The sequence below is a fragment of the Puma concolor genome, chromosome A3, assembly GCF_028749965.1.
Source record: "Puma concolor isolate L17-30 chromosome A3, mPumCon1.1.hap2, whole genome shotgun sequence".
Lineage (NCBI taxonomy): Eukaryota > Metazoa > Chordata > Mammalia > Carnivora > Felidae > Puma > Puma concolor.
Genome location: NC_141669.1, coordinates 81,175,859 through 81,191,134, shown reverse-complemented (window position 1 = coordinate 81,191,134; position 15,276 = coordinate 81,175,859). Strand labels below are relative to the sequence as shown.

At 40.2% G+C, this 15,276-nt stretch overlaps 1 protein-coding gene across 5 annotated transcripts in view; it reads left to right on the top strand.

The window, feature by feature from the left end:
• AFF3 (ALF transcription elongation factor 3) overlaps nt 1-15,276 on the top strand; it is a 578,761-nt gene that overhangs the window by 285,838 nt on the left and 277,647 nt on the right. For all 5 annotated transcript variants that reach the window (XM_086701326.1, XM_086701328.1, XM_086701330.1 and 2 more), the window contains one exon: nt 7,703-7,750. In XM_086701326.1, coding sequence (XP_086557452.1) covers nt 7,703-7,750 — 48 coding nt within the window. The remainder of the gene's footprint in view (nt 1-7,702; nt 7,751-15,276) is intronic.

Here is a 15,276-nt window from a genome sequence, read left to right as displayed (position 1 = left end):
AATAAATTATATTCTGGCTTTGTAAACTCTACTGATTTTTCATGTTATAAATATTTCATTGGTTTTCCCTATGTGTTATTTTCTCCCTTTTATATCTCTCTTGATTTTAAATTTTTAATTGATTGCCTAGCACCTAAATTTTCTCTCAAAACATAGTGTAATTTTGTTAGTGTGTGAATTTTTCTCTAAGAATATTTTGGGGTATCCCATAATTTTGTTTGGCAGTATTTTAATATTATTTTTCTGTAACTATAAAGACCTATTTATAAGTGTGTGATATTTGTTTTATTCTAAGAATTCTAGAAGGTTTTTATGCCTATACAGTGTTTAATTTATAGCTTCATTGTTTTTCTTTTAATTTTTTTTTTAACATTTATTTATTTTTGAGACAGAGAGAGACAGAGCATGAACAGGGGAGGGTCAGAGAGAGGGAGACACAGAATCTGAAACAGGTTCCAGGCTCTGAGCTGTCAGCACAGAGTCCGATGCGGGGCTCGAACTCACGGACTGCTAGATCATGACCCGAGCCGAATTTGGATGCCCAACCGACTGAGCCACCCAGGCGCCCCTATAGCTTCATTGTTTTGATAACTTGTGGTTAAAGAGTCTGGGCTATAAAACAACTACTTTTTTGGAATTTTTTTCATCCTATCGTAGCTCAATATATGACTACTACAGCAATTGCCGCTTTGGTAACTGTCTCATGTGTGCTTGAAACACTGGGATTCCTGTCTAAGTTCACAGTACCTAACAATTCAGCCTTATTCATTTTAGTTAATTTTTAAATTTTTCTATCCCTTTATATAGTTTCTTTTGGAGGAGGATACAGCATCCTTTGTCTATTTAGGAATGATAAGGGTGGATTAAACACTTCCAACCATAATAATTCTATTTCTCTGCCTTTTTCCTAGCATACCTTATTATGATGCTCTATTACTGCCTGGGCTATTTTTTTCCTCATTCTGTATTGTGCTCTTCAGTTATTTTATTTTATTTTATTTTCTATGAACCATCCTTTAGTTGATATTAGTATTGCCACCATCAACCCTCACTTTGTTTGCATTTTTATATATACCTTTGTACATCTTTCTTTTCTTATTTCTCTTTTTGCTTATATTTCCTCTCAGTATATAAATGTCTCAATGATGGTGTAACAGTAGAATCAGAGAGGAAGGGATGGATGTGAGTGGCAGAGCAAAAGAGCAGATTCAGGAGATAAAAAAGGACTGAAGAGGGATGAAGTGGGTTTTTAGTGTGGGTGGGAGCAGAGTGTAGCCCTCAAAAGGGAAGGAGTTAGGTTGGGTGTAAGACAGGTTGAATTCGAAAGAGAACTGGCCAGCTGCCTCCCTGTCCGCATGTGACACTGGCCTCAGGTGAGGCTGGGGTTACAGCCAGTGGATGAGCTTCCCATAGAATTATGATGATCCCTGAATTCGAGCTTACATCCTCGCCACTGCTTTGGTGGCATGGATGGCACACACCTAATTTCTTTGTAACTTAGTTTTTCTGTAAATCAAGAATAGTAAGGCTTATTTAAAAATACTTCTGTAGAAGTATTGAAGAGTGTGCATGTGATAAACAATTTCTAAATGCTTGAGGGCCTTTTGAGTGCTTGCAGACAAGCAAAGGCATCGTGACTTTAAAGTAGCTTTATTTTAGAATGAAAGTTCCATCTTAAATATGTCTGATGAAGAGTTAAACTATTTTTGAAAATAGGACGTGTGCAGCTTCATCTATGCAGCGAAATGCCATTTCCCACTGATTTGATCGAGCCTTTTCTCCTTAAGCCTTGCTTGCTTCTTCCAGGGCTCTGTGCTTGGCATGGTAATTAGGGACTTCTGCTCTCACTGATAGGATGCTCCTGGCTATTTCTCCAGCTCTACTTTCCCACAGCTTAGCTCCTTACATTTCCCTGGCAGAGTGTGTGGTGTGTATTTTTAAGTGGTAGGATTTGAGGAAAGCAGTTCTGTGAAAAAGGAACGTGATAGACAAGGCTGTAGAGCAGGAGAATCAGCTGGGGTTGCTAGCTTTTAATTGAAGTTTAGTTGGAGGTTCAGTGAGGTGAGACTGTTATGACAGATTTCAAAATGTAATGATAGGAAATGGGGTGGGTTCATCAAAGTCGCAGTAAATACGGAGCAACAGCTCAGCAACTCAGCATGAAACAACAGCTACAAACCCTTAAAAAAAAATAGAGAGTAATTAAAATGTGCATTGTGCAGTCCTTCTTCTCAGTGGGTACCTTTCCAGGGAAAGCAATAACTTTATTGTGAAAAATATAAACACAAATTTAGAGATGTAAATTACATGCATGTTTTAATCTAGTTCATAAACACTAAAAGTTTTGAAAACGTAAATATAATCAAAGTACCCAACTGCAGCTGAAACCAGATTTGAGAAAGACGTCAAGAAGGTGAAAGGCCCTCCAGTCTCCCCCAAACCCTCACCCTCTACTCACCCCAATCCTACCTGCTTACCCCCTTTTGTGTATTTGGAAAAGAAGAGGTGGGATTCTGTCCTTCAATTTCAGGAGACACAAAAGCTTGTCTCCAATCTGTCAATGTCACAGAAGGGTTTGTGGTTTTAACCCTTTCTGTCCACTTTCTCTTCTGTCTCTTCCCCCTTTGGTCTATGCAAGTGATGTTGGAGGTTAGTAAGCCACAGGGTGACTAAGTGTTGGATAATGTGCATCATGGGAATTTACCCAAATACTCTTCAGATTCTTTTATTTCTGTACTTCAAGCATGACAGTGACCTCAAATTGTACCAGTTTTAAGGATTGATCATACAGAGACAGATGACATAGTAGAAAATGCACTGAACTGGTGTTGAAGAAATGGGTGTGGCTCTATCTTGACTGCCCCTTCCTGCCAGAATGACTTTGGGCAAAGTCTTTCACTTCTCTGGGCCACAGTTTCTCCATCTGTTAAAATCACTGAGTTGGCCTAAAATGAGCTCTAAGGTTCCTCCCAATTCAAACTTTCTACAGTACTCTGCCTCACAGACCCATTCCAACCAAGATGGGATCCTAGAGATTCAGATTCAATGTGGTACTCTTCTTAGGTCCCTAGGTGTTTCCAGGAGTAATAAATGTTCCAGAGGAGGCCCAAGATTTCTGCCAAATACTCTCCATACTGTCATTTAAGCCCAGGGCTTCCTGACACTGTTATTTGAAGTTGTTTGTCCTGACTTCAGTCCTGGTAATTTCTCAGCTTTAATAAGGGTCTTTCCTAGTAGGGAAAGACCTGATGTCTGTCCAGACCATCAAAACTCATGGTTGGAGCAGTCATTGGGAGGACCCAGTGTAATAATCTTACATATTCCATCTACAGGGATGAAGGACGTATTTGAACAGGCATCTGTACTGTATTTCTCTCTCAGTGAATTCCCTTTTTAGAATAGGATAGTAGAAATTTATAGGATTACAGGGAGAAATATCCATAAGAGCAACCTGTCATTTATATAAGTCAACTTGAAATGAAATTAAAGTGTGGTATTCAGGGGAATTGTAGTTTAAGGAATCAACCCAAAGTTTAATTTGAAGAATGTTTTTAGTATGTTGTGTATCTGGGTGAGTCTATCAAGTGAACATGAAGTCAAGTTTTTCTTGATTGATCATTTTAAGGTGGAAAATAGAAAGTTACATGAGAACTTAGCATTTACTCTGCCAATATGTTATGCAGTAGAAAAGAGTTGGGACTTAGAAGTAGAATAAGAGAAATGGTTGTAAGTTTGAAGACAGGTTTTCCAGTTGAAATCATTTATCCCCACTGCTGAATTCCAAAGGAGATTGTTCCAAACACCATTGAGCCCTGGCTGGACTGAGACTGTTCCCTACAGACTCTATGATGATTGCCTGAGGCTGCCCTGGAAAGGAAGCAGGTTTGGGGCAGGTTCAAACAAGAGCTCTTTGATCCAGTTGGATTGGAGTGTTAGAATGGTGAAGTTTCCAGAGCAGTCCTAGGATAAGGCACTGGGGAGGGAGTTATTAGATGTGTGTCACCAAACTGGAACTTTTGGGTAAACAGGAGGGATGCGTATAGGAAAAGATAATGAAATATTATTAAAAGCATTTGGGTCTCCTAACCTGTCATGCTTTTTAAGACTATTTTTTCTTGATTTATAGTAATAGACATGTATGTTGTGTTCTTGCACTGTGAGCAACAGTGGCTGTGCCTTATGCTTTTTGTTATTAATCTTTTAGTGATGAACCAGCATGAAGTAATTTATACAAAGAGAATGTTCCTATTTTAACTAAAAATTACCAAATAACCCATAAGGAAATTAACCTTACCTAAAAGTTCTCAAACTATTAAAGACTTAAATATAAAAACTAACTGTAAAACTCTTAAAAATAACAGGGGTACATCTTTCAGAACCTTGGATTCAGCAGTGGTTTCTTATATATGACACCAAAAGCAAAGGAACAAAGGCAAGAAAGATAAAATGGACTTCATCAAAACTAAAAATTATGTACATCCATGAACTACCAAGAGAGTGAACATACACCCCATAGAATGCAAGAAAAGATGTGCAAATCATATATCTGATAAGGGTCCAGGATCCAGAATACATAAAGAACTCTTACAGCAAACAATAGGAAGACACACACACACACACACACACACACACACACACACACACAAACAGTTAAAAAGTGGGCAAAGGACATTTTTCCAAAGAAGATATGCAGATGATCAACATGCACATGTAAAGATGCTCAACACCAATAGTCATTAGGAAAATGCATATCAAACCTGTAATGAGATACCATTTTATACCCAGTAGGATGGGTCCTAACAAAAACAAAACAATGCAAAACCAGAAATAAACAAGTATTTGTGAGGAGTTGGAGAAATTAGAACCTTCATACATTGCTGGTGGGAATATAAAAGAGTACAGCTAGTATGGAAAACAATTTGGCAGTTCCTCAACAAGCTAAGCGTAGGATTGCCATATGACCTACTAATTCAATTCCTAATTATATACCCCAAAAAACTGAAAGCAGACATTGAAACAAAAATTTGTTCATGGATGTTTATAGAAGTGATATCACAATAGCCAAAGTGGAAATATCAAAATGTCCATCAATTTACAAATAGATAAACAAAATGTGGTATATCCATACAGTGGAATATTATTCAGCCATAAAAAAGAATGAAGTATGATACATGCTATAACACAGAGGAACCAGGGCGCCTGGGTGGCTCAGTCGGCTGTGCATCTGACTCTAGATTTTGGCTCAGGTCATGATCTCATGGTTTGTGGGATTGAGCCCCACATCAGGCTCCACACTGACAGCATGGAGCCTGCTTGTGATTTTCTCTCTCCTTCTCTCTCTGCCCCTCCCCAGCCAAATAAATAAATTAAAAAAAAAATGAGGAACCTTGAAAACTTGAAAACATTATTCTAAGTGAAACCAGCCAGACATAAAAGACTACATATTTTATGATTCCATTTACATGAAATATCCAGACTAGAAGGATCCATCAAGACAGAAAGTAGTAGTTATCAGGGGCTGGGGAGAGAAGAATGGGGAGTTCCTGTTCAAGAGGCATGGGGACTCCATTCAGGGTTATGAAAAACTTATAGAACTAGATAGTGGTGGCATTGTGACTGTATTGAATTCCAGTAAATTATACACTTTAAAATGGTTTAAAATGGGGGTGCCTGGATGGCTCAGTCAGTTAAGCCTCAGACTTCAGCTCAGGTCATGATCTCACAGTTCGTGAGTTCAAGCACTGCATCGGGCTCTGTGCTGACAGCTTAATGCCTGGAGCCTGCTCTGAGTTCTGTGTCTTCCTCTCTCTCTGCCCTTCCTCTGCTCATGCTCTGTCTCTCTCTCTCAAAAACAAATAAAAACTTTAAAACATGGTTTAAAATGGCAAATTTCATATTTTGCATATTTTACCACATGCATGTATGTGTGCACACACGCACGTGCACACACACACACAGACACACACACACACAAGAAATTTCTAAACTTATATAAACCTTGTAGAAACCCTGGTAATGAAATACCTTTGACAAATGAACTCAGATTTGCCAACAGATTATATTTCAAGCACAGCTTTGGGACTGGGGAAAGTTTCTGGAAGTGAAAATGTACGTGACTGAGAGTCAGGAGTCCTATGTCTGGTCCAGGCACTGCTGTTACGTGGCAAGGGGCAAGTCATGTAAACTTTATGGGCCTCCATTAGGGGACCTGGACAAATTCTCTCAATCATGTGTGGGACCTTTTCAAGCTTCGCATATCTTCATTCACTCTGCCTCCTTACCCAGTATGAAGGGTAGAATATTTCAAACAGAATGCTCTTCCACCAGGTGAAGGGGGTGAGGTGGCACACACAGGGGTGGTTAGGGTACAAAGCTGTGCTCTTTGGCAAGCCTTTGCAATATTCCCAAATCTTGGAGCCAATTATGGTACTCCTCATATTTCTAAGACTACAGGAAGTAGGTTCATTCATTTCTTCATACAATGTCCACTAGCCAACATTTACTGCGCATACTCAGGACAATGTGAAGCACAGCTGAAAGACCCAGAGCCCCTGAATTTGTGGAGTGTATGTTCTGTGGGGAGGAAGTATCATGAAATAGCTAGTTACTGAGTGTGATGAGTGCTCTGAAGAAGTAAATGCGGCTGAGGATGAGTACTCCAGGCTTAGCTACGGCTGCTCTGAGGAAGTCCTGGTTGACCTGTTATCTACAGGGCGACTTGGAATTAACCAGGAAACCCAGGAAGGGGCACATTTGCTTCCCTGATGGAGAGAGAACTGTGAAGAGGATGGGAGAGTGGGTTTGGAGAAGACTATGAAGACAGCCTCGTTCTAGAATGTCACGCTGAACTGTGGGCAGCCTTGTTGAATTAAAAGGCCAGGGGAAGTGGCTCCCTGAGACCACAGTGGGCACTTCTACCAGCAGATGCTGCTTTCATGTCCCCACCATACCACTTCCTGTGCTCTGAGCTATGGAACCAGCAGTAACCACACAGCATTTCTGGAACTTAAAATGCTCCCCAGTGTCGGCTCTGACCTGAAGCCACCATTCCTCAGAGTCCTTAACATCTCCACAGCACAGGGCAGTGTGGGTCACAGAACAAGTGGCTGTGGAGTATGACACCCAGCATGCTGTGCGAATGTTGAGAGGATATTTCTCCTTTTGGTCTTTCAGTTTTCTGCTCATCAAACCAGTAAATCTGGGCTTTGAGGATGGTGGAACTACCAGACTTTTACGTAAAAAGTGAGGACAGACTTTTACTTAAGCCTTAGCAAGCCACTGGACTCGGCAAAGCCATTGCATGTATTTGGTAGGTGAACTGGTTCCACTTTTGCAGTGGAGGCCACATTTCCACACATTGGTAGAGCCCAAGGTGAAGAGCTCACACCTGTCTGTCGACTGCTATCCTCCCAGAAGCCTGCCCTGCCAAGCATGGCCATGACTGGAGGGCCCCGAGCTAAAACTCAGGTGTATGCAGTGCTCCTGGCTGACCTGTCCACTGTGCCACAGAGGGGAGGGGAGCAGTCATAGCCATGACTCGTGCTGCCCCATAAAGGAAAGGAGCTCATCAGTAAGCCCCACTTCAGACATCCCCGGTCCAAGCTCAAGTTTAGAAGCTTATGTGTCATCTTTTCTTTGTAACCATAAATCTGTGCTCTCAGGCCTAATTCTGTTGTGTTTTTTTTTCCCCCTTTGCTTTCAGGAGAGTAGATCTGGAGACACAAACAGCTGTGTTGAAGAAATAATTCGGGTAAGGAGATTTTTTTTTTTCTTTTTACAAATCTTACCAATTGATTGGACTAGATCCCAAATAGAAGGAGGCATGTGGCTGTGTTGTCCAAGGAGCCTATTGTTTGCTTCTTGTTTGAGGTTTACCTTTTCTGAAGGCAACCATATAAGTTGTCCAAATGCCGCTTTACAAAAGCAATTCTTCTTTTAGAAATCTAGGAGTTACACATCAACCCAGTGCCTTTGTACAGGCTGAGGTGACACTGTATTAAAGTGATCAGCTGGGAGACAGAAGAACAGAGTTGAGATGAAAAATATAGTTGTGCTTACATTTGGATGCCCCCATTTGTCAGCCTACTATTTAAAAGCATCCTTTAATAGTCCTTACTTCCCAGTCAGGCAAGGGTTGCCTTGTTAGTTTTCTCCTAAACTTAATTAGAATCAGAAGCACTCTGACAAAGAGGTGATGCTCACTGTCTGAAAATTTATTTCCATATTGTTTTGCATCTTACCGTTTTTGCCTATTACTGTCTGACACTGTCCTTTTCATCATCATCATCATCATCATCATCATCATCATCATCTCTAGTATATACCCTCCATGAACCAGTTTCACACCCAGATTCACTTAAGCTGGGCTCTCCTGCCATATTAGTGTTTTCTTGAGTATTCAAACTTGTAATCAGGATGTCATCTTCAACCCATATTTTTTCTTCACTCATATTTATTCAGGGGAGTGACCTAATAATTTACATTCTCAAAAAGCTGATATTACACTGGGAAAAACACCAAGACAAATTAGACCAGATGGGATGGCAATTCCCTATAAAGAAAAAACCTTTATTTTAATACGTTTCTAACTTTTGGACATCCTACACACTTTTTCTTGAATTGCTAATGAATGACAATAATATAATTATTTGGTTTAAAAATTTACATTAATCATCACATTGTTTTCAGAGGCAGATTTTTTTCCTTCCTGGAAAGCATTATTTCATAAACCTTTTAATTCTCAAGTTAACCAAAATAATTAATTGAAGTTTGATCTGTTGAGTTCGTAATGATTTTTGTTTTTCTGGCAGAGATTAATATAGAAAACAGTTGTCAAAGTGGGTAGCTTCATTTCTGGCATTTAATATATGTTAAATAAAATACATATTGTATTTTATATCTGTATTATCTCTAACCTGGAGCTTTGTTTCAGATTAAACAACAAATAGTGTGAAGTGCTGATATACTTGTCCTATTTCTCTTTTGACATACTTTCACGTTTGGAATCCAAATATTCAGTGATAAAGCCATCTTCCTTTGATTGGTTATGGTATTTATGTCAGCAAAATGCTAATAGCAGTACACATCTCTCCTTTGATTTCACTATTTTTAAAATCCGACCCCTTCTTATCCTTTCTTATCTTTTCTGAGGTTATGGTAGAAATCTGTCATTTGACCTTTCTTTGCCACACTCCAAACAAGGCTTAAAGTGTGAATACAGGCTTGAGCAATTCAGACACCAAAACGGTATAGTTTAGGTAACATAAAATTCACTTAAACTGAATGCTGCCGTCAAGAGGTTTAAGGCATTTTTTTTTTCAGAAGAGGGCTGAAGAAAGCCTTATACCCCCTCATCCCACTCCTACTTCCTGATATTGCCCCTCATATTCCACTGGCACTGGCACTGCCACAGCCACAGCCTGCCTGGAATCAGTCATGGAACAAAAGGGAAAGTCTGGACCAACCAGATCATTGATTTGTAAGCATGTGCAAAGGGCAGTGGAGATGATGAACTCATCAGAAGATAGCTGAGCTCTCTTTAATGTTCTGATCTTCCTAGAGCCCATGATGAGTGGTCCAGGATGGGAGATAGTATAGGGTCAGAGGAAACAGAGGTGATAGTGGTGCTGGTGTTGTCCAGGTGGGCCTTTTCTCTGTCCTCACCTGTCAACCTGTGGTGTTAGTAGCCTTAGTTGTTGCTGAGGGAGCTCCTAGATGATCATGCCAGTATTCCCAGTTTTGCCTGGAATGTTTTCCTGGCTGTCCTCTGCCTCGCTCACACCAGTCATTCTTCAGGGCTGTCTTCCCCACTTGTCCTAAGCATGTCCTCTCTTCCAAACACAAGCACAGGAGGCCTTCTCTGTTACAGCCTATTGTATTTATTGTATCTGCCAGATGTCAGTATTCCTCCCACACCATGGCCCCGATGTCTGGAATTGAGAATCAGGATCTTGTTGAATGAATAAATAAATAAGTGAAGGAAGGAAAGAATCCTCCAAGGGAGAAGGAAGAATATCATTGTGATAGCTCACAAACAGATTCCATTTACTCTAAATCATGGGCATGACGTATTGGCTTAAAAGCAGTGGGTTCCCATGGATAGGTAGTCTTTATGGAGCCCAGTTTTCGTTGTCACTTTCTCTCCCCTTATGATCAGTGAGGTAAACCTAATGTGGTCCAGGTCACCAAGGTACTTGGTACTTATAGCCATCTCTGTCTCTTATTGTGGAGAATGAGCAGGTCATAAAGGCGCCTTAAAATAATGAAAATTGAGATATTCATTTAACAAGTGTTAGCATGTCCTTTCCATGTGGGAGGTACAGGGAGAACAATAGCAGGCCAAACAGACATGACCCTTTTGAAACCAGTGATGTGCTGGAAGATATAGATACTAAGTTTTATTTGTAATCTTATAAATAAATGTCTAATATTAATTGTGACGAATACTCAGCGTGACTCTAATTTTAGGTCTTTCATGAGGAAGCAACATTTGGAACAATAGTTGGAGTTTGAATAGAAAATTGGTATAGGAGAAAAATGTTGAGTCTGCCAGCAGAGGAACAGGAATAGTTTGGCTGGTTAGGGACCCACAAAGGACAGTGAGCCCAGAGTGGCTAGAGTGTAGGTGGGAAAACTAGGCAGGAGAAGCCAGGTAGGGCTGTTTCTTCTCAGTCATGTTTAAGATATGTGTAGGGGAGCCAGTGAAGGAGCTGAGCCAGAGTAACGTTATCAGATTAGCTGTTTGGACACTCTACTCTGACTGCTTTGTGGAATGGATTGAGAGGAGAAGGGGAAGAAGAAAGAGGAGAGGCTGTTGCAGCTGTCCAGATGAGAGACGCTTGGTGGGGCGCTCACGGGCATGGAAACATTGAAGGAGATGCTGGTTTGAGGGGGAGGGATGAAATAATTAATTTTCTGACATGTTGAGTTTGCACTACCTTTGAGGCAATCCAGTAAACATGGAGAATGTAGATGAGCATACATCCGTCTGGGGCTCAGAACAGAGGTCTAAAGCTGCAGGCTAATTTTGTTGGTAATAAAAGCACAGAAATGGGTTAATCTACCCAGAGAGAGGAGAGACCGAGAGGCAATGAAAGCTGAAATTCAAACGTGTAAGGGTCAGGGAGAGTAGGATCCCCTTGCAAATGAAAGTAAGAGGGCATGACTCAGGAAGTCGAGGAGTAATAATGGCCATGGGAAGTCCCAGAATCCAGGGAAAGAGAGTTTCAAGCTCAACAGTGTACAGGATTTCTGAGGGGAGAAGAGAGACAAGAATTGAAAACCACTCTATGGATTGGACAACAAAAAGCTCATCAGTGGTTTTATTGCATGCTGTTTCTGTGGAGTAGAGGGGGCAGCATCCAGACAAGAGAAAACTGAGAATATAGCATCAGTGAGTTGAAAGAACTTTTATGAGGAAAGGCCATGGTTCCCATTCAGGGCCTTTCCATCTGCAATCAATCCTATAGATAATAACAGGTACCAAATGATGAAGAGCTAACATTTGTGGAACATTTATTACAAACGAGGAACTGTTCTCAGTTTCTTGCTTGTGTTAACTCATTTAACCATCACAGATGCCCCATGAATCAGGCACTGTTAACATCCCCATTTTACAGAAGAAGGAAGTTAAACACAGCTTGCCCAAAGGCATACAACTAGAAAGTAGTAGAGCTGGGATTTTAACGAGCACAGTCTGGCACCAGCACCCTCTCTATCTTATCTATCAAGCTTTCTTATTTAAATGAAGAAGTCCCCCTGGCTCAATAATGAAACCACTCAGGCATTTTGCCATGAAAGGGAGGTTTCCCATTTCCACGTGTTTATGATTCGGAAGTGCCAGATCATGCATTTGTGCACTTGAACTCACAGAGGTTTTATGGCCAACGTTATCAACCTCATCTTTAAACTTCTTCTTCCTTTCCTCTCTCTTATTTTTGCTGAGGTGACTGTTTTCAAGCCATTTGAATATTACATTATATTCTAAAGTGTAATTATTTTTTACTCTTACTCAGAGAATTTTAACCCTGGGACCTAATAAATCTGTGTATTATTGCAAAATTCAGTTAACCGAGGGAGAAATTATAACTGAGTTCTATGAAGATGGGCGACACAAGCTAGGAACCCTCATGGCTGACATATGTTTGTAAGAGACAGTTTTTTAAGTTACACTATATTTCATTCTTAAAGGTTCCAGTGCTGTAATACTTAGGTGCTTTCTGTAGCATTATCCATTAACGTAGAATGGCATTAACATTTGTTCAGCAAATAAAATCCGTTTACAACTTAATGGGGTTGTGCAGGGCTGGAATCTAGGATGCACAAATTTTATGCAAGACAGCTTTAGATGGAGTTGTTGAGGAGTACTACTCATAGCGTGGTGAGCCTTCCTAATAAAGAAACCAATGATTGAGATTCTGGTTTGGGCTCAAAGGATGAATTTAGAGACAATTTCCACATAACATCAGAGCCGATTATCTTCTTAGTTTTCATCTTTAGTCACTAATTCAGTTCCAACTTCATAGAAATCTTTATAGTGAATATTTACATAGAGTTGCATTTCTGTTGGTAGGAAAAGGGTGACTGTTACTTGTTTGAATTCTGGAGACCCACATCAATTTCTTGACACTACAGTTGAACAACTTCTAGCCCAAAAGGAAACTCCTTTCCTAGAAAGTTAAGGAGCCTGCTGGACAAGATTTTTGGTTTTGATTCTGGGAGATCTGTGAGTGAGGAAAGCATTGAAAGCACCATCGTATGACGTGCACATTATTGTGGCCCCCTGACATGTTCAGACCCTCATGGTGGGCCAAGACAAACCTTGTGCTTAAAAGTCTACATTTAATGAAAATATGTTAGCCACTCTATAGAAAAAATAGAGAACAAACAGACAACTTGTTTTAAGTGACCTATTTGGGTCATTTGAAAAAATGGACCTCAGTCCAATCTCCCCTGCTTTAGACCAGATGGGCTTTTTTTTTTTTTTAAACGTTTATTTATTTTTGAGACAGAGAGAGACAGAGCATGATCGGGGGAGGGTCAGAGAGAGAGGGAGACACAGAATCTGAAACAGGCTCCAGGCTCTGAGCTGTCAGCACAGAGCCAGATGGGTTTTTTTTTTTTAACTCATGCTCTTTCCTTTATTAATTATTTCATTTGTTTCAAACAGTAAAGATTTTGTTAGTGACAAAATGAAGCCCACAAATGGCAAAATCAGTCCATGTATAGCTTTTCAGGAGCCCCATTAATACATCCCATTACTTGTTGTAGTGAAATAAAATCAAAGCAAAAGTAAACTTGATGTAGGCCTAGAGAAATTGACCAGACAAAACCTACAAGTCTTGTCCAAGATGAATTATTGTTTGGTAGTGTTTTGTTTTGATTTTTCTTTTCATATTTGATCATCTGAATGGATAGAGACAGAAATACCACAATTTATATTTTATTTTATAACCATAGATGCATTTTTAAGAGATGTTATTATGCTAGTCCTTTTGGCCAAAACCACAAACCCTACTTAAATGACTCCATTTCTGCTTGCCAAGGGCATTTTTGTACCTGTGAGGAGTATCCATTGGCCTGCTCCAATGTTTCAGGGCCATTTGGCTACACTCTGTAGACTTTGCAATGACTCTAGAGGTGTTCAGTTTCTAACAGACGTGAGGCAAGAGACCACTCTAAATCAGAATTTGCTCTGAACCCAGAGATTTTGGGGTGATGGCCAGAGGAACCTCAGAGGTCCAGAAGCTCCTGTTGGGCACAAAGGGCTTTGCCTTTCTGTGTTTACCTGTCTTGTTCTGATGCATACCATTAGAAATTACAAAGGCATTTACAGAATCATGGGGACAGAAGCCCAAAGGAATGTTAGCAGCCCATGTAGCTAGAGGCATGTGGGAATATACTTTCTGCTCTGACAGTCAAGAGTGAATTCTGATACTTCACCTGATATCTTTTCATGGGTGTTTGTCAATATTTTACTATGAAGGTGCTGACTGAAAAAAAGAGGAGATAACACAAATGGCATGTTAACAAAACCTAGATGCCATGGGTGTCATGGAAACTAATGGTGCTGTGTGCCTCCTGCTGTACCCAGGCTGGTAAAGACTAAGAGATGTGCAAGGGAAATGTGTCAGCCAGCCAGAATGCATGAAGAGCTGGGCTTCAGGCAAGGTCAAAGACCCAGTTTCAGTTTCTCAGGAAGATATTTGGAGAGTCTCAGCATTACATTAGAGGACCAGAAGATTAAAAATACTTGATTTTGTAAGTGTTCTGTTGCTCTTGCCTTATAAGGTACATCAAGAGATCAAAGAAATGAAGAGATTGAATGTCACTCAACAAGTGGTAGATTTACTCTGTGCTTTTAAACACTTGTAAGACATGCAAAAGGGACCAGATGCTTATAGAATAAGAGAGAGAATGTGGGGAAGAAAACAAACAGCTCCTCTGAAAGGTGCTTTGCAGAGTCCTACCCCAGCAACATGGGAGTGTAGGAGGGTGGGACAGAAGCAGAGACTGCGGTCGACTGTCAGAGTATATGTGGTCCATTGGATTATACGGTGTCACCCATCCATGCCACTCAGCTTTTCACAGCACCTCGCGGTATTTTGCTTCTTTGTATTTCAGCGAGTTATCATTTCCAGAAAAATAAGTGCTTAACCTTGGATCACATAGAGCAAAGCTTGCAAATTCTTATCTTTATCCAAGAATGAAGTTTACCATTGCAACATGTTTTTTGTTTTACTTACAGAAAATACCAAGACACAGATTATGATGTCTGATAATACTTTCAAATGTATAAGTTCCTAAAGAACATATTTATTTTTAATCTTTGGTTCCCTTAAGTGCTGTTGTTCAGCAGTACAGTGCTACTATTTAGTGCTAGCCATTTAATTTGCTTCATGTCCTTTGCTAAATTTACCTAACAGAACGAATGCAATTTTATTTTTTCTTTCCTATTTCTGTGCTTAAGTATAATATAAGCATATGTGTTCATTGGACTTTGAAAACCTTACCAAAAATCAAAACAGATAATTATTTATATAATTTTTATTTTAAGTCCTTTTATAAGGAATATTTCAGAGTGCTAATTAAAAAGCACAAAAACAGGGGCACCTGGGTGGCTCAGTTGGTTGAGCGTCCAACTTCAGCTGCAGTCATGATCGCACAGTTCGTGGGTTCGAGCCCCGTGTCGGGCTCAGTGCTGGCATCTCAGAGCCTGGAGGCTGCTTCAGATTCTGTGTCTCCCTCTCTCTCTTCCCCATCCCTGCTCATGCTCTG